This window comes from Salmo trutta, chromosome 40, assembly GCF_901001165.1.
Source record: "Salmo trutta chromosome 40, fSalTru1.1, whole genome shotgun sequence".
Classification (NCBI taxonomy): Eukaryota; Metazoa; Chordata; class Actinopteri; order Salmoniformes; family Salmonidae; genus Salmo; species Salmo trutta.
Window position 1 is genome coordinate 14,679,425 of NC_042996.1, and position 23,174 is coordinate 14,702,598.

General features: G+C 45.6%; 1 protein-coding gene across 5 annotated transcripts in view; it reads left to right on the top strand.

Moving 5' to 3' along the window:
- LOC115179968 (scm-like with four MBT domains protein 2) overlaps window positions 1-22,829 on the top strand; it is a 141,667-nt gene extending 118,838 nt beyond the window's left edge. For 3 of the 5 annotated variants that reach the window (XM_029741785.1, XM_029741787.1, XM_029741786.1), the window contains 17 exons: window positions 533-621; window positions 7,488-7,731; window positions 10,381-10,478; window positions 11,380-11,481; window positions 11,627-11,857; window positions 12,614-12,740; window positions 12,822-12,935; window positions 13,104-13,146; window positions 14,816-14,883; window positions 15,867-16,006; window positions 18,163-18,272; window positions 18,404-18,579; window positions 18,678-18,722; window positions 18,866-19,026; window positions 19,658-19,930; window positions 20,138-20,266; window positions 20,915-22,829. In XM_029741785.1, the coding sequence (XP_029597645.1) occupies window positions 533-621; window positions 7,488-7,731; window positions 10,381-10,478; window positions 11,380-11,481; window positions 11,627-11,857; window positions 12,614-12,740; window positions 12,822-12,935; window positions 13,104-13,146; window positions 14,816-14,883; window positions 15,867-16,006; window positions 18,163-18,272; window positions 18,404-18,579; window positions 18,678-18,722; window positions 18,866-19,026; window positions 19,658-19,930; window positions 20,138-20,266; window positions 20,915-21,055 (2,291 nt within the window). In that variant the 3' untranslated portion in view covers window positions 21,056-22,829. The remainder of the gene's footprint in view (window positions 1-532; window positions 622-7,487; window positions 7,732-10,380; window positions 10,479-11,379; window positions 11,482-11,626; window positions 11,858-12,613; window positions 12,741-12,821; window positions 12,936-13,103; window positions 13,147-14,815; window positions 14,884-15,866; window positions 16,007-18,162; window positions 18,273-18,403; window positions 18,580-18,677; window positions 18,723-18,865; window positions 19,027-19,657; window positions 19,931-20,137; window positions 20,267-20,914) is intronic. The other 2 variants (XM_029741788.1, XM_029741789.1) reach the window with 1 other exon arrangement.
- The last annotated feature ends 345 nt before the right edge of the window (window positions 22,830-23,174 follow it).

Consider the following 23,174-nt stretch of genomic DNA (forward strand, 5'->3'; position numbering starts at 1 on the left):
CCTGCACATGCTCAGTTCGGTGCGAGACAACCGTTACACCTGATGAAGTGTTTCTACGCGTGAGCTTAGCTAGCCAGTGTCGCCATGACATCGCCTGCAAGTGTGTTCGGGGATTTCAGTTTCTGCCTGTCTTTGGGAAGTCACTAGTCAGCGTGGAGTCAAAGTAAAATCAAGGCCCACAATGCACCATGAATTAAACATCACTACTGTTGCACTGTGGGAGACAGAAAGTGGAGTAAACAAACATGTCCTATGCAAATGAGCAGGAACCAACCGTTAAATTGCTCTGGAAAGGGTGATACGTGTGTGTGTTCATTCATGCCTGCTTTTTCTACCATGCTCCCATTGTATCTCTCGAAACACCTGCGTACGTGGACTGCTCTATACTGTAGTGCTCTGTATCTAACTGTTTTCCACTGTTGTTCACTGCTTAGCCTGGTGCTAATATATGTAAGTGCATTGTCATGTATGGTTTCGCTTGCACAGCGCAGTATATTTGACCGTCCATCTCTCCCTCTGTTCTGTCTTGTAGCCATCAAGGAGAAGTACAGTGACTGGACAGATTTTCTCATCCAGGACTTGACTGGCTCACGGACCGCACCAGCAAACCTACTGGAAGGGGTGAGTACTGTCTCAGTGGGAGTGTGACGGAGAACGAGATGGAGAGAACGAGGGAGAGAGATAATGAGACTGTGTATGCGTAGGTGACACCCGTGTATTAACCATCGACACATTTAGAGCTTTAGCTAATCTGTTGAGCTCTGTATGTTAAGCTGAAGTTTCACCCCAGATAATACCAGTTCCCTTTCAAAGAGGAAATCACACATGCAGTGCCGTCGAAGAATTAATACCTCTCGACTTATTCCGTATTGTGTTGTCTTACAGCCTGAATTCAAAAATGGATTACATTTATATTTGTTCTCAACCATCTACACACAATACCCCCACAATGACTAAGGGAAAATAGGATTTCAGAAATGTTAGCAAATGTATTGAAAATGAAATACAGAAATATCTCATTCACATAAGTATTCACACGAGTCAATACATGTTAGAATCACCTTTGGGAGTGATTACAGCTGTGAGTCTTTCTGGGTAAGTCTCTAAGAGCTTTGCACACCTGGATTTTACAAATTTTGCGCATTATTCTTTTAAAAATTCTTCAAGCTCTGTCAAGTTGGTTGTTGATGGTTGCTAGACAGCCACTTTCAAGTCTTGCCATATATTTTCAAGCAGATTTAAGACAACTGTAACTAGGCAACTCAGGAACATTCAATGCCGTCTTGGTAAGAAACTCCAATGTATATTTGGCCTTGTGTTTTAGGTTATTGTCCTGTTGAAAGGTGAATTTGTCTCCCAGTGTCTGTTGAAAAGCAGACTGAACTAGGTTTTTAAAAAAAAATCATAATATTTCACCTTTATTTAACCAGGTAGGCAAGTTGAGAACAAGTTCTCATTTACAACTGCGACCTGGCCAAGATAAAGCAAAGCAGTGAGACACAGACAACAACACAGAGTTACACATGGAGTAAACAATAAACAAGCCAATAACACAATAAACAAGTCAATGACACAGTAGAAAAAAGATAACGTCTATATACAGTGTGTGCAAAAGGCATGAGGAGGTAGGCAATAAATAGGCCATAGGAGCGAATAATTACAATTTAGCAGATTAACACTGGAGTTATAAATGAGCATATGATGATGTGCAAGTAGAAATACTGGTGTGCAAAAGAGCAGAAAAGTAAATAAAATAAAAACAGTATGGGGATGAGGTAGGTAGATTGGGTGGGCAATTTACAGATGGACTATGTACAGCTGCAGCGATCGGTTAGCAGCTCAGGTAGCTGATGTTTGAAGTTGGTGAGGGAAATAAAAGTCTCCAACTTGAGTGATTTTTGCAATTCGTGCCAGTCACTGGCAGCAGAGAACTGGAAGGAAAGGCGGCCAAATGAGGTGTTGGCTTTGGAGATGATCAGTGAGATATACCTGCTGGAACGTGTGCTACGATTGGGTGTTGTTATCGTGACCAGTGAACTGAGATAAGGCGGAGCTTTACCTAGCATAGACTTATAGATGACCTGGAGCCAGTGGGCCAGCCGACTAGAGCATACAGGTCGCAGTGGTGTGTGGTATAAGGTGATTTGGTACCAAAACGAATGGCACTATGATAGACTGCATCCAGTTTGCTGAGTAGAGTAATGGACGCTATTTTGTAGATGACATCGCCGAAGTCGAGGATCGGTAGGATAGTCAGTTTTACTAGGGTAAGTTTGGCGGCTTGAGTGAAGGAGGCTTTGTTGCGAAATAGAGATCCGATTCTAGATTTGATTTTGGATTGGAGATGTTTAATATGAGTCTGGAAGGAGAGTTTACAGTCTAACCAGACACCTAGGTATTTATAGTTGTCCACATATTCTAGGTCGGAACCGTCCAGGGTGGTGATGCTAGCCGGGCGGGCAGGTGCGGGCAGCGAATGGTTGAAAAGCATGCATTTGGTTTCACTAGCGTTTAAGAGCAGTTGGAGGCCACGGAAGGAGTGTTGTATGGCATTGAAGCTCGTTTGGAGGTTTGTTAGCACAGTGTCCAAGGAAGGGCCAGAAGTATACAGAATGGTGTCATCTGCATAGAGGTGGATCAGGGAATCGCCCGCAGCAAGAACGACATCATTGATATATACAGAGAAAAGAGTCGGCCCGAGAATTGAACCCTGTGGTACCCCCATAGAGACTGCCAGAGGTCTGGTTTTCCTCTAGGATTTGGCCTGTGCTTAGCTCTATTCCGTTTCTTTTTATCCTAAAAGGAGGGGGATTTTTCAAATCAGACCAAACTTTATTTGCCGCATGTGCCGAATACAACAAGTGTAGACTTTCCGTGAAATGCTTACTTACAAGCCCTTAACCAACAGTGCAGTTCAAGAAGAGTTAAGAAAATATTTACTAAGTAGACTAAAGTAAAAAATAATAATAAAAAGTAACACAATAAGAATAACGAGGCTATATACAGGGGGTACCGGTACTGACTCAGTGTGCGGGGGTACAGGTTAGTTGAGGTAATTTGTACATGTAGGTGGGTTGAAGTGACTATGCATAGATAATAAACAGCAAGTAGCAGCAGTGTACAAAAGGGAGGGGGGGAGGGGTCATCAATGTAAATTGTCCGGAGGCGATTTTAGGAATTGTTCAACAGTCTTATGGCTTGGGGTTAGAAGCTATTGAGAAACCTTTTGGTCCTAGACTTAGCGCTCTGGTACCGCTTGCCATGTGGTAGCAGAGAAAACAGTCTATAACTTGGGTGACTAGAGTTTCTGACAATTTTATGGGCTTTCCTCTGACAACGCCTATTAAATAGGTCCTGGATGGCAGGAAGCTTGACCCCGGTGATGTACTGGGCCGTTCGCACTACCCTCTGTAGCGCCTTACGGTCAGATGCCGAGCAGTTTCCATACCAGGCGGTGATGCAACCGGTCAGGATGCTCTCGATGGTGCAGCTGTAGAACCTTTTGAGGATCTGGGGACCCATGCCAAATCTTTTCAGTCTCCTGAGGGGGAAAAGGTTTTGTCGTGACCTCTTCACGACTGTCTTGGTATGTTTGGACCATGATAGTTTGTTGGTGATGTGGACACCAAGGAACTTGAAACTCTCGACCCACTCCATTACAGCCTCGTCGATGTTAATGGGGGCCTGTTCGGCCGGCCTTTTCCTGTAGTCCACGATCAGCTCATTAGTCTTGCTCACATTGAGGGAGAAGTTGTTGTCCTGGCACCACTCTGCCAGTTCTCTTACCTCCTCCCTATAGGCCGTCTCGTCGTTGTCGGTGATCAGGCCTACCACTGTTGTGTTGTCAGCAAACTTAATGATGGTGTTGGAGTTGTGCCTGGCCGTGCAGTCATGAGTGAACAGGGAGTACAGGAGGGGACTGAGCACGCACCCCTGAGAGTTGAGGATCAGTGTGGCGGATGTGTCGTTACCTACCCTTACCACCTGGGGGCGGCCCATCAGGAAGTCCAGGATCCAGAGGGAGGTGTTTAGTCCCAGAGTCCTTAGCTTATTGATGAGCTTCGTGGGCACTATGATGTTGAACGCTGAGCTGGTGTCAATGAACAGCATTCTCACATTGGTGTTCCCTTTGTCCAGGTGAGATAGTGCAGTGTGGAGTGCGATTGAGATTGTGTCATCTGTGGATCTGCGAATTGGAGTGGGTCTAGGGTGTCCGGGAGGATGCTGTTGATGTGAGCCGTGACCAGCCTTTTCAAAGCACTTCATGGCTACCGATGTGAGTGCCACGGGGCGGTAATCATTTAGGCAGGTTACCTTCGCTTCCTTGGGCACAGGGACTATGGTGGTCTGCTTGAAACATGTAGGTATTACAGACTCGGTCAGGGAGAGGTTGAAAATGTCAGTGAAGACACTTGACAGTTCGTCTGCGCATGCTTTGAGTACACATCCTGGTAATCTGTCTGGCCCAGCGGCTTTGTGAATGTTGACCTATTTAAAGGTTTTGTTCACATCGGCTACCGAGAGCGTTATCACACAGTCATCCAGAACAGCTGGTGCTCTCGTGCATGCTTCAGTGTTGCTTGCCTCGAAGTGAGAACAAAAGGCATTTAGCTCGTCTGGTAGGCTCGCGTCACTGGGCAGCTCGCGTCTGGGTTTCCCTTTGTAGTCCGTAATAGTTTTCAAGCCCTGCCACATCCGACAAGCATCAGAGCCGGTGTAGTAGGACTCAATGTTAATTCTGTATTGACGCTTTTCTTGTTTGTTGGTTCGTCTGAGGGCATAGTGGGATTTCTTGTAAGCATCCGGATTAGTCTTCCGCTCCTTGAAAGCGGCAGCTCTAGCCTTTAGCTCGATGTGGATGTTGCCTGTAATCCATGGCTTCTGGTTGGGATATGTACATACAGTCAGGGGCGAAAATCTGATATCAACTTTGGAGGGGACAATTACATGAAATTTTCTCAAGAGCAATTCCTGAGGGGGACACCAAAAGTAGTGCTGTAACACATAGCCTACATTGTAATATGGTAAATGTATATTGAGGAACCAAAGAAATAAAGTGTTTGCCGTACTCCTAACTACCGGTACCCAAAACTACACAACTAATCACAGCAATACCATTGCCTTTAACAAATCTTAGTTCAGTCACCAGTTTAAGTTGAGAGTGGGGGTATCCATGGTATTTTCCAATTATGTTCCTATTTTACAAGTAAAAAAAATTGAGAACCTTTCATAATGTTGCCAAACAAAGACTCAACAAACTTACCTGAGACTCCCTGTCTCTGCCAGTCTGTCCCTGCATATCTGTCCCCAACTCTGCTGTCTGTGTGCCATCTGTTGCCTGCTCTGCCTAATGACATCATTGTGAAACATTTCCATTAGAATTTCATTTCTTTCTTATGAACATTTTATCAACTAGTCTTTGTGATATTAGGCTACTAGGGTTCTTACTATGCGTTTTGGTGTATTGAAAAATACTCTGATGTCCGTCTTTTATTTTTCTGCCATTTTTCTACCTGGCTGGCTGGCTGGCTACACACACAGTGTGTAGGTTATTTACAGTAGGAGATGGGGTTCTATCATCTTCAATCATTCTATTTGGGCTTCGATCTAAAAGGTAGCTAGCAAATGTGAAACGGATTAAAATGACAAGAGTTGACAGCTGTATGAGTTCACCATTTACACAACATGTGCTGCAACCTTTTGTAATTTTAATAGTTTGTTTCATATTGGCTGGCTTCCAACAATAGCTGAATTTGCAAAGCTAGCGAGCACCAATTCAGTTTCAGTGGTGTTTGCTATAATCCGGGTTAAATAAAGGTGAAATAAAATAAATAAATAAAAGTTCCCTTGCGACAATTTAGCTTTTGCAACGAGACCATTAAATATATTTAAGACAATGGTAGAAGAGAGTGTAGTTCTGTTCAGTTTGGATTTCAGTTTATCGCTAAGCTTATCGCAGGGACTTTGAAGCACTAACTTACATCATCTGCATGCTGATCTTGGAATAAATTGACGATAGCAAAGATTCCATCTTTGACGACGCCACATAAATGGAATAGGTACTAGCTAGCTTAATAGTTCATATTTGCGCACTAGCTCTGCATATTCAGCTAGTGTGTGTGCGCGATTGACTGGATTAACCTCAAGTCAGTTACGTGCATTGAGTGCCTTTCAGACAGTAGATACGACCTCTCTGTTACCTAGCAAGCTAAGGAACTGGCAGTGGATCAAACCATTGTGAGGCAAAGGGTGGGGGGGTCGCAATCTTTTGAAACTTAAAAACGCGCTATTAAGTGTCTATAATCAGCACAATTGCTTTCATTGCGTATTATTAATATTATTTAAATTACATAGTTATGTTTCAGTGATATATTGGGGGGGACATATTTTTCCCAGGATGGGGGGGGTCGTGTCCCCCCGGTCCCCCCCGGGATTTCCGCCCCTGCGTACAGTTACTGTGGGGACAACGTCGTTGATGCACTTATTGATGAAGCTGATTAACATACTCTTTGAAGAGGTAGGCTTTCAGGTGCTTTTGGAGATGGGCAGGGACTCCTAACTTTAGGGGGATGCTGGCTCTGGAAGAGCTTGGACTGGGCTGAGCGGGAGCTGCCCTCCCGTAGGGGTGGGACTGCCAAGAAACCAGAGTTGGCAGAACGAAGTGATCGGGTTGGGGTGTAGGATTTGAGCATAGCCTGAAGGTAGGGAGGGGTAGTTCCTCTTGCTGCTCCGTAGGTAACCACCATGGTCTTGTAGTCGACGCTAGCTTTGACCTAAAGCCTGTGGAGTGTGTGAAGGAACGGGATGACATGGGAGAGCTTGGGAAGTTGCAGTTATCCAGACGGGAGATGACAAGTGCCTGGATTAGGACCTGCGCTGCTTCCTGCGTGTGGTAAGGTCATACTCTACGGATATTGTAGAGCATGAACCTGCAGGAGCAAGTCATTGCTTTGATGTTTGCAGAGAACGACAGGGTTTTTTCCAGGGTCACGGCAAAGTTCTTTGCACTCTGGGAGGGCGACACTGTGGAGTTTTGAACCGTGATGGAGAGGTCTTTCAGCCGGCAGGCCTTCCCCGGTTGGAAGAGCAGCTCTGTCTTGTTGAGTTTGAGCTTGAAGTGGTGGGCCGACATCCAAGATAAGATATCTGCCAGGCACGCAGAGATGCGTGTCACCATCTGAGTGTCAGAAGAGGGGAAGGAGAAAAGTAGCTGAGTGTCATCCACATAGCAGTGATAAGAGAGACCATTTGAGGATATTTCAGTCCAGTGAGAGAAGAGGGAGGGCCTAGAACTGAACCCTGGGGGACACCATCCATTTTACATTCAGGCTACAACACAACAAAATGTTGAAGAAGTCAAGCGGTGTGAATACCTTCTGAAGGCACTGTACACACAGATTTGAATACTTTCCATCAATTCCCTTTTTCCCTCCCTCTCTATCTCTCTCCTCTCCTCTTCCTCTCCCTCTTCCCATCCTTCTCTTCAGCCTCTGAGGGGAAAGAACACAGTGGATCTGATTGTGGAGGATTCGGTGATGGAGGTACGGGACCTCACTGACCCCTTCCTCTACTGGGCTGCCCGCGTTGCCCAGAACATTGGTGGGAGGCTCCGCCTGCGCCATGTAGGTCTCCAAGACGACGCCCACGACACCTGGCTGTTCTACCTCGACGTGAGGCTCCGCCCACTGGGCTGGGCTCAGGAGAACCGCCTGTCACTGGAGCCCCCAGCAGGTAAGGGGTCATAGCTGCATGGAGGGAGGGGCTCTGGGTCACATTCAGCTGTGGTAGTGGTAGTTTTCGTGGTGGGGTGAAACTTATGAATCATATCACATGAGAGCCATAAATTAGGATCAAATGGTAACCTTGTTGTCGTGAGGATCAATGTTACACCCACACATAATCATCTATCGTTTTTATCTAACGTTTTTATGACTGTTTTACACCGTTCAGAGCAGCTGGGAGTTTCCCTTCTCTCTGTTCAATATCATAAACCGCCTTATCAAGTCTCTCTGTCTCTCTGTTTCTGTCTCTCTGTTTCTGTCTGTCTGTCTGTCTGTCTGTCTGTCTGTCTGTCTGTCTGTCTGTCTGTCTGTCTGTCTGTCTCTCTCTGTCTCTCTCTGTCTATCTCAGTGTCTCTCTGTGTCTCTGTCTCTCTCTGTCTGTCTGTCTGTCTGTCTGTCTGTCTGTCTGTCTGTCTGTCTGTCTGTCTGTCTGTCTGTCTGTCTGTCTGTCTGTCTGTCTGTCTGTCTGTCTGTCTGTCTGTCTATGTCTCTGTCTCTGTCTCTGTGTCTCTGTGTCTCTCTCTGTCTCTGTGTCTCTCTCTGTCTCTATGTCTCTCTCTGTCTCTGTGTCTCTTTGTCTCTATGTCTCTCTCTGTCTCTGTGTCTCTCTCTGTCTCTCTCTGTCTCTGTGTCTCTCTCTGTCTCCGTGTCTCTCTCTGTCTCTGTGTCTCTCTCTGTCTCCCTGACTCTCTCTGTCTCCCTGTCTCTCTCTGTGTCTCTCTCTGTCTCCCTGTCTCTCTCCGTGTCTCTCTTTGTCTCCCTGTCTCTCTCTGTGTCTCTCTCTGTCTCCTTGTGTCTCTCTCTCCCTGTGTCTCTCTCTGTCTCCCATGTCTCTCTCTGTCTCCCGTATCTCTCTCCCTGTGTCTCTCTCTGTCTCCCGTGTGTCTCTCTCTCCCTGTGTCTCTCTCTGTCTCCCTGTCTCTCTCTGTGTCTCTCTCTGTCTCTCTGTCTCCTTGTGTCTCTCTCTCCCTGTGTCTCTCTCTGTCTCCCGTGTCTCTCTCAGTCTCCCGTGTCTCTCTCCCTGTGTCTCTCTCTGTCTCCCGTGTCCCTCTCTGTCTCCTTGTGTCTCTCTCCCTGTGTCTCTCTCTGTCTCCTTGTGTCTCTCTCTGTCTCCCTGTGTCTCTCTCTGTCTCTTTCTCTGTGTCTCTCGCTCTGTGTCTCTCTCTGTGTCTGTGTCTCTCTCTGTGTCTGTCTGTCTGTCTCTCTCTCTCTGTCTCGGTCTGTCTGTCTCTCTCTGTCTCTGTGTTTCTCTCTGTGTCTCTGTGTTTCTCTCTGTCTCTCTGTGTCTCTCTCTGTGTCTCTCTCTGTGTCTCTCTGTGTCTGTCTATGTGTCGCTGTCTGTCTCTCTCTCTCTCTCTCTGTCTCTCTCTGTGTCGCTGTCTCTCTCTGTGTCTCTGTGTCTCTCTCTGTTTATTTCTGTGTCTGTGTCTCTCTCTTTGTCTCTCTGTCTGTCTGTGTGTCTGTCTGTCTCTCCCTCTCTCTGTGTCTGTCTCTCTGTGTCTGTCTCTCTCTCTATCTCTCTCTCTATATCTGTGTCTCTCAGTGTCTCTCTGTCTCTCTCTGTGTCTCTTTGTCTCTCTCTGTCTTTGTCTGTCTCTGTCTTTGTCTGTCTCTTTGACTGTCTGTCTCTCTGACTGTCTGTCGCTCCCTCTCTCTGTCTGTCTCTGTTTCTGTTTCTGTCTGTCTGTCTGTCTGTCTGTCTGTCTGTCTGTCTGTCTGTCTGTCTGTCTGTCTGTCTGTCTGTCTGTCTGTCTGTCTGTCTGTCTGTCTGTCTGTCTGTCTGTCTGTCTGTCTGTCTGTCTGTCTCTGTCTGTCTGTCTGTCTGTCTGTCTGTCTGTCTGTCTGTCTGTCTGTCTGTCTGTCTGTCTGTCTGTCTGTCTCTCCCTCTCTCTGTTTCTGTCTCTCTGTATGTCTCTGTGTCTCTCTGTCTGTGTCTGTCTCTGTGTCTCTCTGTCTCCCTGTGTCTCTCTCTATGTCTCTCTATGTGTCTCTATGTGTCTCTCTATGTGTCTCTCTCTATGTGTCTTTCTCTCTCTGTGTCTCTCTCTGAATGACTCAAGATGCTCGCTTCAGTTCATATTCAAGATCTTTCAGTTTCAACTTCTACAGAACTGATGACGTTGTCAAAAAACGCCTTTCCACAGAACATAACACACACAATGACACAATTGTAGCAACACACTCACACTTGCAATGACACATAGAAACATGTTCCTTCAGACATACATATACTGGTCCACTGTTATAACATAACATGGAAAATGTTATCTCCTCTCCAAATGATCAATAGAAATCCATATGATTGTCTCCTGTCTCAGCTGTAGTTCCAGGTAAGCCAGTTTGTAGAGAGTGGGAAGGGGAGGGTCCTTTAAATGACATCTGATTAAAAAAAAAAAAAAAACATTTGGGAAACACTGGGAGAGTTTTGCTTAAAGGGATCGTGTGAGATGTTGGGGATGAAGCCCTCTACTAACTCAGTCAGATGATCCCATGGACACCATATTTATGTCAGCATGCAGTTGGGAGAGATTTGTAAGGCCTTTCATTTGATGCTGAGTTTCAGTCGTATTCTGACTGTCGTCTCTCTCTCTCGTCTCAGAGTTGCGCGGCCTGAAGAGCGCCCTCGAGTGGCAGGAGGCCCTGGAGTCAGCGCGGAGCGAGGCCCAGCAGAACCCACTGCCCCTGGAGGTGTTCAAGGTGAGGATCAGCCATGTGGGACGGATGGTTTAACAGTTACACAAATCAAATACTCTCTTAATCAATGTAGTCAAACCCCTGAGTTCCTATCAGCCATTTAACAGACGATATCATGTCATAAGGTTCCACTCCACCCAGTTAAAACTCTTCTCTGTCCTGGATACCCAATGGTAGAACAAGCTTCCCGCTAATGTCAGGACCGCGCCCATCTTCTAGAAAAAAAATCAACAACGAAAAAATGTTTGATACTTTAAAGAGTATCATATATAAAATCCCACGGTAAACAAAAGCACTGACTTTGTGAATAACTACTTTGTCGAGGGAAAATGTACTTACTACGATTGCGATGTGGTTGGTTGTCCTACCTGGCTGTCTTAAGATGAATGCACCAACTGTAAGTCACTCTGGATAAGAGCGTCTGCTAAATGACAACAATGTCAACGTAAAAGGATTACGTTACATCGCTCCGACACCTCCGCTCCTGTCCGTGTGTGGGTGTGTTTATTGTGTGTGGGTTTATGGCGTGTGTGTGTAGTGATAAGCTGCTGTCTTTCCCACGGCCCTACGTCTGGGTGTGTACCTGTCGTACAGACGACAGTGGTCTGACTGGACCTGTCTGATGGCCCCGCTGGCAGTGGGTTCCAAAGGGCCACGCTAGCTAGCGCTATCTGTCCCTATAGGTCAAACACACCTGTCGCAGACAATTAGTTACACTCACATAGCCATTATTTGATCTAACTCAGAGCATATTTGGGCGGTTGAGCAGACGAGTCATTAATATCAAAGTAATAACATTTTAATTATACAGCCTAGCTCCACTGCTTAGTGTTTGTTAACAAAGCCTGTTTGCAGTGATCATTAAAAGACGTGTGTGTTTTCCCCGGTGACACGGTTGTTTCAGGACCATGCAGACCTGACCAAACACTCCTTCAGGACGGGGATGAAGCTGGAGATGGTGTCGCCGTCGGAACCGTTCCACATCTGCCCTGTATCTGTCACACAGGTGAGCCTACCTGGCCACCTCTAACCTTAGCCAACTCTGTCTAACCCAACCAAACAGTATCACACCTAGTCATACCCTTAAAAGTATTTTCTATGTGTTAATGAAGCCATGGTAATGTCGCTCCCATCATTCTGTCTCTCTGTAGGTCTACAATGAGCACTACTTCCAGGTCACAGTGGATGACCTCACTCCAGAGGCCACACCCCTGTCCCTGGTGTGTCATTCTGAGTCGCCGGGCATCCTCCCCGTCCAGTGGTGTCTGAAGAACGGGATTGGACTAGAGCGGCCGAGGGGCTACCTGAGCCAGGACTTTGATTGGGCGGACTACCTGAAACAGTGTGGGACTGAGACCGCCCCCGACGCATGCTTCCCTGACGTAAGATACTTTCGCTTCCTTCCTCCTTCAGTTCCTCGCCTCATCCTTCTCTCTCCTTCTCTCTCTCCATGCCTCTTCTCCCCGCTGTCCTCATCCTTCTCTCTCCTTCCCTCTCTCCATGCCTCTTCTCCCCACTGTCCTCATCCTTCTCTCCATCCCTCTCCTCCCCCCTCTCTTCCTCCCTCTTGTCGTCCCTGTGCCCACCCCCCTTAAAGCTGCATTCTGTCATCTTTTGGGCGACCTGACCAAATTCAAATAGAAATGTCAGTCATAGATCTGTCATTATCATTGAAAGCCAGTCTAAGAAGCAGTGGGTCTGTTCTATGTGCACTGGTGTACAAAATGTTCCGTTTTTTACACCAGCTTCAAACAGCTGAAAAGACAATATTTTTGGTGATGGAAAATATATTTCACAGCGGTTTAGATGGTACAATGATTCTATACACAATGACTGCTTGTTTTGTCACAAAATGAAATTAAGTGAACTATTAGAATTTTAGCAACCAGGAAATGGTGGAGCGATTTCTGCATATTGCACCTTTAAATTAGCGATTATTCATAAACAACAGACATTCCCTCTCAATCAAACGAGACCAAGGAGAATGTGTGTGGCTTAAGTCTTTTGTCAGAAGGATCCGTTGTTATGTCTACTGTTTATCCCATTGGCTGTGTGTGTGTGTGTGTGTGTGTGTGTGTGTGTGTGTGTGTGTGTGTGTGTGTGTGTGTGTGTGTGTGTGTGTGTGTGTGTGTGTGTAGGCGTGGCAGAGCCGAGGCTTCGCTAAAGACATGTGGCTGGAGGCCGTTAACCCTGTCAGGCCCACCGAGGTGTGTGTGGCTCAGATCACACAGGTCAGGGGTCGCCTGCTGTGGCTCAGACTGGAAGGTGAGACCTGTGTGTGTGTGTGTGTGCGCGCGTGTGTGTGTGGACAGCGGTCTTACCCCATGCTCTTTTGTCCCTCTCCAGGCCTGCCGAAGTCCTTCCCTGAATGTATTGTGGATGTGGAGTCCATGGACATCTTTCCTGTAGGATGGTGTGAGACCAATGCTTACCTCTTGACTCCACCACTAAAGCCTGTCTGTAAGTATCCCCGCATCTCTCTCTCTCTCTCACACACACACACACACACACACACACACACACACACACACACACACACACACACACACACACACACACACACACACACACACACACACACACACACACACACACAGTGCAAACCCTATTATTTTGTGTTGATTGCAGGCCAGCAGCAGAAGAAGATAGCCGTCGTCCAGCCAGAGAAGCAGTAAGTTCGCTGATGCTCCAAAACTACAGAGAACCACCCCAATTTTGTTTTACCTTTATTTAGCTAGGCAAGTCAGTTAAGAACAAATACAAATTTTCAATGACAGCCTAGGAACAGTGGGTTAACTGCCTTGTTCAGGGGCAGAACGACAGATTTGTACCTTGTCAGCTCGGGGATTCAAACTTGCAACCTTTCAGTTACTACCGTAATTTCCGGACTATTAAGTGCACCTGAATATAAACCGCACCCACTGAATTTAAAAAAATATATTATTTTGAACATAAATAAGCCGCACATGTCTATAAGCCGTAGGTGCCTACCGGTACATTGAAACAAATGAACTTTACACAGGCTTTAACGAAACACGGCTTGTAACAAAAATAAATAGGCTTCAACGAAACACGGCTTGTAACAAAAATAAATAGGCTTTCACGAAGCACGGCTTGTAACAAAAAATAAATAGGCTTTAACGAAACACGGCTTGTAACAAAAATAAATAGGCTTCAACGAAACACGGCTTGTAACAAAAATAAATAGGCTTTCACGAAGCACGGCTTGTAACAAAAATAAATAGGCTTTAACGAAACACAGCTTGTAACAAAAATAAATAGGCTTTAACGAAACACGGCTTGTAACAAAAAAAATAAAAATTAGCAGTAAACAGTAACCTACCAAGAAAGTCATTGGTCACTATCTTCCTCCTCCTGTGCACTGAAACCATCTCCTACGGTGTCGGAGTTGAATAGCCTCAGAATTGCTTCATCCGATATTGGATAGTTTTCATTGTCGTTCTCGTCACTTTCATCCGGAGGCAAATCCCCCGCTGAGCCCTCTTCAACACGCAGCGGTCCAGCCTTTCGAAACCCGTTGATGATAGTGGATTTTTTGACAATGCTCCACGCTGTCAGGACCCACAAATTTGAAAGCGGGAAAAATCCATATATTAGCCGCGTCATTGTTTAAGCCGCGAAGTTCAAAGCGTGGGAAAAAAGTTGCGGCTTATAGTCCGGAATTTACGGTAGTCAAACACTCTAACCACTAGGCTACCCTCACTGTGCCATTCCCTTCTTGAAAAGCCCCATCCAGCACTTTAACAGTTCCACCACACAGATTGCTATTCCACTCTAAAAACAAATCAATGCATTGCCAAGCCATGTCAGCAGCCACAGAAATGTATGGCCTATACTTTACAGTACAACCTCCTAGATGGAGAACACACTCAAGTAGATACCCTTAAAAAGCCTCGAGGTCCCTCTCTCTCAAACCATAGCCCCCTGGAACAGTAGCTAGCTGTTCACTTGGCAATTGCCATTTTCTTTTCAGCGGACAGATTTATTATATTGACAAATGACATGTTTCAGTCGCGGCTGGGAAACGCAGCTCTGAAGGATCAGGGTAGTGGTCGTTCAGAGACGACATATGAGGCTTTCAGTAACACTTTGTCAACCTCTCTCGTCTAACCTCTTTTAACATATCGCTCACCCAAGGGACTCATTCATCAATAGCCCTCATTTTTTCCCATTGTTGTTCAGTTGTGTTAGGGGAAGGACATGTATCACACTAAGCTAAATCTGACAGGGTCTTAAATAGCTGTGTCTTTGATTGGACGACTTTGCTGTTCACTCGATTGATTGATTGATTCATGGGTTGATTGATATTCCGTCTGTAGGTTGGCTCCGCCGCAACCCGCGGAGACAATCCCTCTCGACCTCTGCGAGCCCGTTGCCATGGATACAGGTAAACAAGATTCATAATTCAAATATGAGATGATTTATTTACAGCTATTAATGAAAATGAGAGTTAATGATGATCATGATTGACATGGAAAAGCCCTGTGTGTGTGTGTGTGTGTGTGTGTGTGTGTGTGTGTGTGTGTGTGTGTGTGTGTGTGTGTGTGTGTGTGTGTGTGTGTGTGTGTGTGTGTGTGTGTGTGTTTGTGTGTGTGTGTGTGTGTGTTGTGTGTGTGTGTGCGTGCGTGCGTGCGTTAGCCACACCTGCTTCAAAGCAGATTCATATTTATGAGCAAACAACATTCGTCTGTCTAGCAGTTGCTCTTCACAATCACAATTGGTGCCTCAAAGCTTGTCTCAGAAAAGTGTTGCGTTTGAACAAGCTTCTACATATTAATCAATATTACACTTCTGTTAGCACTCCTCTCAACATTTTACACAGTCCATGTTCTGTTTATTTTTTAAGGGTGTGTGTGCCACTGTTCTGTTTATTTAGTGTGTGTGTGGGGGGGGGGGGGGGGGGGGCTCATGCATATTTGTAATTTGTGTAATTACTATTCTACCGGAGCTGTGCACTTCCAGGTGTATGAGTAACAAAGTGTAAACTGAGGTGTGGCATCACACTACATTATGTACAGCACACCTCCAATACAAGCCTCATTAACAAGCCAGTGGCGTTTTAGAACAAGTCATACATAATGTAAGTGTTAGGCTGCTTTTACACAGGCAGAACAATTCTGATGGTTTTTCCGCTCATTTGTCTTTTGAACAATCACATCAGATCTTTTTACATCAGATCTTTTTCAGAGCTGATCTGATCGGTCAAAAGGCAAATTGGTAAGAAAAAATATCACAATTGGGCTGCCTGTCTAAACTAATTGGACTTCTATATAGTCTATCAAGAGATTGAACTTGATAGGCTGCCTGACATTCTTATACCTGTCTGTCATTGGATGATTGTCCCATGATGCTTCTCTCTCTCCTCCCCAGGCTCAGCCAATGGGAGATACTGTTGTTCCAGGATCTATGTGAACCACCGCTGTTTCTCTGGCCCTTACCTAAACAAGGGCCGCATCGCTGAGCTGCCCCAGGCTGTAGGGCCGGGGAAATGCACTCTGGTCCTCAAAGAGGTAAGTAGAGAAACATCAACATACTGGTTGCATCCAAATCTATTCCCACTACTGTTGACCAGAGTCCTATGGGATCAGAAAAACTAACAACAGACTCTGGAGGAAGTAGAGAGGCATATGCCTAATTAAAGGACTGGAGAGGGGAGGAGAGGAGAGGGGGGGAGGAGAGGAGAGGGGGGGAGGAGGGAAGGAGAGAGAGAAGGAAATGTCTTGTTAACCACCTGCAGTCTCTCAGCAGCAGCTTCAGTTTAATTTGAGCTGTCAGTAATTTCTGTTTACACACACACACACACGCGTGCGCACACACATACACACACACACACAGTAACTCAGCAAAAACAGCCTTTCAAATTAAATCAAATCAAATTAATTTATATAGCCCTTCTAACATCAGCTGATATCTCAAAGTGCTGTACAGAAACCCAGCCTAAAATCCAAAACAGCAAGCAATGCAGGTGTAGAAGCACGGTGGCTAGGAAAAACTCCCTAGAAAGGCCAAAACCTAGGAAGAAATCTATAGAGGAACCAGGCTATGAGGGGTGGCCAGTCCTCTTCTGGCTGTGCCGGGTGGAGATTATAACAGAACATGGCCAAGATGTTCAAATGTTCAAAAATGACCAGCATGGTCAAATAATAATAATCACAGTAGTTATCGAGGGTGCAACAAGTCAGCACCTCAAGAGTAAATGTCAGTTGGCTTTTCATAGCCGATCATTGAGAGTATCTCTACCACTCCTGCTGAGAGTTGAAAACAGCAGGTCTGGGACAGGTAGCACGTCCGGTGAACGGGTCAGGGTTCCATAGCCGCAGGCAGAACAGTTGAAACTGGAGCAGCAGCACGGCCAGGTGGACTGGGGACAGCAAGGAGTCATTATGCCAGGTAGTCCTGAGGCATGGTCCTAGGGCTCAGGTCCTCCGAGAGAGAGAAAGAGAGAATTAGAGAGAGTATACTTAAATTCACACAGGACACCAGATAAGACAGGAGAAATACTCCAGATATAACAGACTGACCCTAGCCCCCCGACACATAAACTACTGCAGCATAAATACTGGAGGCTGAGACAGGAGGGGTCAGGAGACACTGTGGCCCCATCCGATGATACCCCCAGACAGGGCCAAACAGGCAGGATATAACCCCACCCACTTTGCCAAAGCACAGCCCCACACCACTAGAGGGATATCTTCAACCACCAACTTACCATCCTGAGACAAGGCCGAGTATAGCCCACAAAGATCTCCGCCACGGCACAACCCAAGGGGGGGGGGGGTGTGAACCCAGACAGGAAGACCACGTCAGTGACTCAACCCACTCAAGTGACGCACCCTTCCTAGGGACGGCATGGAAGAACACCAGTAAGCCAGTGACTCAGCCCCTGTAAAAGGGTTAGAGGCAGAGAATCCCAGTGGAGAGAGGGGAACCGGCCAGGCAGAGACAGCAAGGGCGGTTCGTTGCTCCAGAGCCTTTCCGTTCACCTTCACACTCCTGGGCCAGACTACACTCAATCATAGGACCTACTGAAGAGATGAGTCTTCAGTAAAGACTTAAAGGTTGAGACCGAGTCTGCGTCTCTCACATGGATAGGCAGACCTTTCCATAAAAATTTAGCTCTATAGGAGAAAGCCCTGCCTCCAGTTGTTTGCTTAGAAATTCTAGGGACAATTAGGAGGCCTGCGTCTTGTGACCGTAGCATACGTGTAGGTATGTACGTTAGGACCAAATCAGAAAGATAGGTAGGAGCAAGCCCATGTAATGCTTTGTAGGTTAGCAGTAAAACCTTGAAATCAGCCCTTGCCTTAACAGGAAGCCAGTGTGGGGAGGCTAGCACTGGAGTAATATGATCACATTTTTTGGTTCTAGTCAGGATTCTAGCAGCCGTGTTGAGCACTAACTGAAGTTTATTTAGTGCTTTATCCGGGAAGCCGGAAAGTAGAGCATTGCAGTAGTCCAACCTAGAATTTTTCTGCATAATTTTTGGACAGAAAGTTGACTTTCCCTACATACCCCCTAGTGTGAGTGTGTGAATGTGTGTTCATTTGAGTGTGTTTGTGTTCTACTGGTTTTAGTAGTTCTCTAGTTTTTGTGTCACGTTCACTTCACAACTAGGGAGAAAAAAATGTCTTGAAGAAAGTGTGTTCTCCTGTGTGTCCCCGTGCAGGTGCTGAGCATGCTAATCAATGCGGCCTACAAGCCTGGGCGTGTCCTGAGGGAGCTACAGGATGTGGAAGAGCGGCATTGGGACTGCCACGAGGAGACCCTCAAAGCCAAGTGAGTCCCACCTGGAGGAGCTCGACCAGGATTGGAGCGACCATTAGGCTCCTGGTGAACACCCTGAGTGAAAGGTCCGGGATGAGCAATCCCATTGGCTTGAGCTGACACTGTTTCTCTCCGCCCCTTAGATATAAAGGGAAGACGTATCGATCGTCCATCCGGATCGTGCGTCTGGCAGAGCAGATCCCAGACTTCTGTCGCAAAGTGTGTGTGAAGCTGCAGTGCTGTCCCAACCTCTTCAGTCCCGTCCAAGTCACAGACCAGTGTCCTGAGAACTGCTCCATGCAGACAAAGACCAAATATAGTGAGTGTGTGTGTGTGTGTGTGTGGTTACTCTACTTGTGTGTTCATGTGTGGGTTTCTGTTAATGGGAACTAAGATCAACTTCATATATGTTTGTAGGTTGGTGTGTGCGTGCGCGAACAAATACAGTAATTTTCTACAAGTGTGAGTTTGTGTGTCTGTCACAAAAAACACACACACACGAAAATACACACAGCCATTTGTTTGATTAAACCCCCTTTTAAATGAATAGCTAACCTGCGTCAGAAATGAGCCAATATGAACTGTGTTGAGTGTTGTGTCCCCAGCGTATTACTACGGTAAGAAGAAGAAGCTGTCTAAGCCGTTTGGAGGAGAGGAGAGTCTGGAGGCCAAACCCACACGACGCAGGAAGAAGAGGAAGGCCATCTTTGTGCAGAAGAAACGGCGCTCGTCTGCAGTGGACTACACTCCTGCAGGGTCACCACAGGTCTGACAGAGCTCTTCCTCTATTTCGGTCTGTCTGTCGCTCTCTCCATGTCTCTCTTTCTCTTGTGTATAAGAGTGAAGGCTGTGTTCCCCTCCCCCTCTCTTTTTGGTTTTCTTTCATTCTCGCTCTCTCTGTGGGTCTCTCTCTTTCTCTCTCTTCATATCTCTTTCTCTCTGTGTCTCTCTCTTACTCTCCATGTGTCTCTCTTTCTATCCACATCTCTCTCTCTCTCTTTCTCTCCGTGTCTCTCTCTCTCTTCGTGCATCTCTCTCTCATGTGTCTCTTCTCTCTCGTCTCTTTCTCTATATTTACATTGTAGTCATTTAGCAGACGCTCTTATCCAGAGCAACTTACAGTAGTGAATGCATACATTTCATTTCATGCATTTTTTATTTTTTATTACTATTATTTTTTTTTGTACTGGCCCCTTGTGGGAATCGAACCCACAACCCTGGCGTTGCACACACCATGCTGGCGTTGCAAACACCATGCTCTACCAACTGAGTCACAGGGAAGGCCAGTTCTTGTGTGTCTTTCTTTCTCCCTCTCTCTCTCTTCGTGTGTCTTTCTCTCTATTATATAATGGACTTGATTGTCACTGCACTAAGATTGACCCTATAACTCCCTACAGGACAGTGATGAAGACGAGGATGAAGATGATCTTATGTTACAGTCGGGCAGTGAAGAAGGCACCAGCTCTGAGCCGCGCGAGGACCACACAGACACGTCCTCTGTGGAGGTGGCTAACAGCCGGCCGCGGCGCGCTGTGACGCTACGCAGGGCCACCCATACCGGCATAGCTTCGGGCAGCCGTGAGGGTCCTGAAAGCAGGAGGCGGAGCACTCGGTCCCTGTCATATAACCAGGGGAACAAGTACCACCCACCCAAGAGACAGGAGATGCAGGTGAGAGCAAATGCTACACGCAGAGACACACACATACACAGAGCCACATTAATGAAGATGTGATTTAGTATTTGATAGGTTCTTTGGCTCCCTGGTGGCCGGGTGGCCCTGGTATGGTCAGTGAATGGCGTCCTGATGTCATATCCAGTTGATAAATGTCCTGCATGTAGATTAATCTTTGTGGCCATGTGTCCTGTGGTCCTTCAGGTGGAGTGTAGTGAGGCGGAGTGCCGGCTGGTGTTGGAGAGGAACCCTCTGGAGTGGTCCGTAGAAGACGTGGTCACCTTCATCACCTCCACCGACTGTGCTGCTCTCGCCAACATCTTCCAGGAGCAGGTACACACACACACTGTGCACACACTCTGAAATACATGCAGACACACACGTCCCCAATTCAACACACTTTCTCGTTTGATGTACAGACTCTCTCTTCACATTATCATTGACATCGTCATCCTTTCCTCTGTCTCTCTGTCCTTATTCTCTGTCTCTGTCTCTCTGTCCTTATTCTCTATCTCTGTCTCTCTGTCTGTCTCTCTGTCCTGATTCTCTGTCTGTCTCGCTGTCCTTATTCTCTATCTCTGTCTCTCTGTCTGTCTCTCTGTCCTGATTCTCTGTCTGTCTCTCTGTCCTTATTCTCTGTCTCTCTGTCCTTATTCTATGTCTATCTGTCCTTATTCTCTGTCTCTCTGTCCTTATTCTCTATCTCTGTCTCTCTGTCTGTCTCTCTGTCCTGATTCTCTGTCTGTCTATCTGTCCTTATTCTCTGTCTATCTGTCCTTATTCTCTGTCTCTCTGTCCTTATTCTCTGTCTCTCTGTCCTAATTCTCTGTCTATCTGTCCTTATTCTCTGTCTCTCTGTCCTTATTCTCTGTCTCTCTGTCCTTATTCTCTGTCTCTCTGTCCTTATTCTCTGTCTCTCTGTCCTTATTCTCTGTCTCTCTGTCCTTATTCTCTGTCTCTCTGTCCTTATTGTCTCTGCAGGACATAGATGGCCAGGCATTGTTGTTGCTGACCCTGCCCACAGTCCAGGAGTGTATGGAGCTGAAGCTGGGTCCAGCCATCAAGCTGTGTCACCAGATAGAGAGGGTCAAGGTGGCCTTCTATGCCCAGTACGCCAACTGATCCTGGGCATCTCACCTGGCACCTTTTACCCTGTAGAGCACAGGCTGTCTGGAGATGCCCCGCCCAGTACACCTTCATCTGAGGAAGAGGAGGAGAGATGATTTCGCTTAATGCCAAGTCTGGGATTACCTGGTCTGGAAGGTTGGGAGGAAAGTGGGAAAACTGGTAATGCTGTCGCTCAGGAATTCCTCAATTCTGGACATGGATTACCCAGCCACTTTTCCGTGGATTACTGATGTCACATAGAGAAGGAAGTGACGTCAGAGGAAGTAGAGGAGGAGCTACCCACATACGGAGCTCAGGACGTCATCTGCGACAACAGGCAGAGATGGATTGGAAGGTTCCGATTTCCATAATATTGTGTGGAAGGATCAGTCAACTGTGAATGGTTGAGTACGATACATATGAGTCAATCCATATGGAATACAGATCTGTGAAGAAACTGATCGAAATTGAGGATTATTTTCTTGGAACATTTTGAAGTCGAGGATTATTTTCCTGGAAAATCGTATTTTTTTTACATGCTGTTTCAGACTAATGGCCCTGGATAGTGTTTATGAACAAATTTTATTAAATATTTGTTCATAGTTTTCCCTCTTTGTTATATTTAAGTAAATTAGCTTAATATATTTCATTAACAAAAATCGGTTAGTAACCTACAATATATTTGCAATATTTATTGTATTCCTTATTGAATAGATATAAATCTTATTTGGATGTAAAAAATATATTTAGAGAGAGTTGATAGGCTATTGAAATGTCCAAGTCTTTGGGTTCAAATATGTATTTAAGGATGTTCATGAGTTATTCCAGTCAATAGTAATTTAGTAATTGAAATGATCTGTTTGTTCTTGTGTGCGTAGGGAAATAGTAGGTCCGCTGCATTTTCTCATTAAGTTTATAAAAAATTCTGGTAACACTTTATTTGGATGGTCCATCTGTAGATGCTCTACAGACTATCAGTAACATTTCAACTAACTATCTACTAGCCCTAACCTAACCCTTACCTTAACCCTTATTCTAAACCTTACCCTAACCGTAACCTTAGCAAGCAGTTGCTTATCAACAGATAGTCTGTTGCTAGTATCTACAATGTGACCAAAGTCCTGAATTAGCTTTTGACCCTTTTCACTTTTTAAGAAGTTGTTTTCACAATCATGTAAACAGTCATGGCAAATGCGTTGTATCCATCTATGCAAAATGCGGTGCAGATATTTTTGATAAGTGTTGATAAGAAAATACATTTCTATAGATTTTGTAATGACGTTTTGTTTTCTAGCTTTTATAGAGATGAAGAATTTGTCAAGGTGTTTTTTTAAACCATGTATAGACTCACGGGAGGGTAAGCCTGAGTGAACTATGTAGGTAGTCATAACCATTCCATTACTGATTTGGATTTCACTGTGTTTCTTCATGCAGGCAGTGACTAATAGCCTGTTGTTTTTCCAGACTGTAGCATGTTCTTAATGTAATATACATTTAATACAGACAGTACATATTCAGATGAGAGTATTTCACAGCAGCAAGGCGAGTCGTGCTTCACCAATTTTCTGTTACTGCATTTAATAGAACATACACCAACTCTGACACTTTCGATTGAGCCAGTCTGAAAAGTGTTTTAATCAACTGCTACCTAAAATGGTTGCCTGGCAACACAATTTCTAACGTCTGTTTTGCATGATTTTTTCTCCCCTTTTCCCAGCTGTATCTGAAAACAAACTGGATACATTTTGATTGCAGAGTAGTAAACAACCATTTAACTGGTTTAAATTTTTAAAAAGCTGCATTTTTTTATCTCATGTACAAGTGGCAATTTCAGACTATCTTCTGAAGTCAGTCGATGATTTTAATGTATTCAAACAGTGAATGTAATAGTAAATCTTTTGATAACAACAGCCCGATATTAAGAGTAAGAGCTGGCAACTGCAGACGACTACAATATTTTGTCAGATCTTCTAAAAAGGCTTCGATCCTTACCATGTCTTGTATTTCCTTCATTTTCTTTGGCAAGTGTTGAGAGGCCTGTCACTTAAGATGGAGGGTTGTGATTGGATATTAGTGGATCAGGTTAGTGGATCCTGTTAAGATCTACATAACTCCATTCACATAGAGCAGTAGT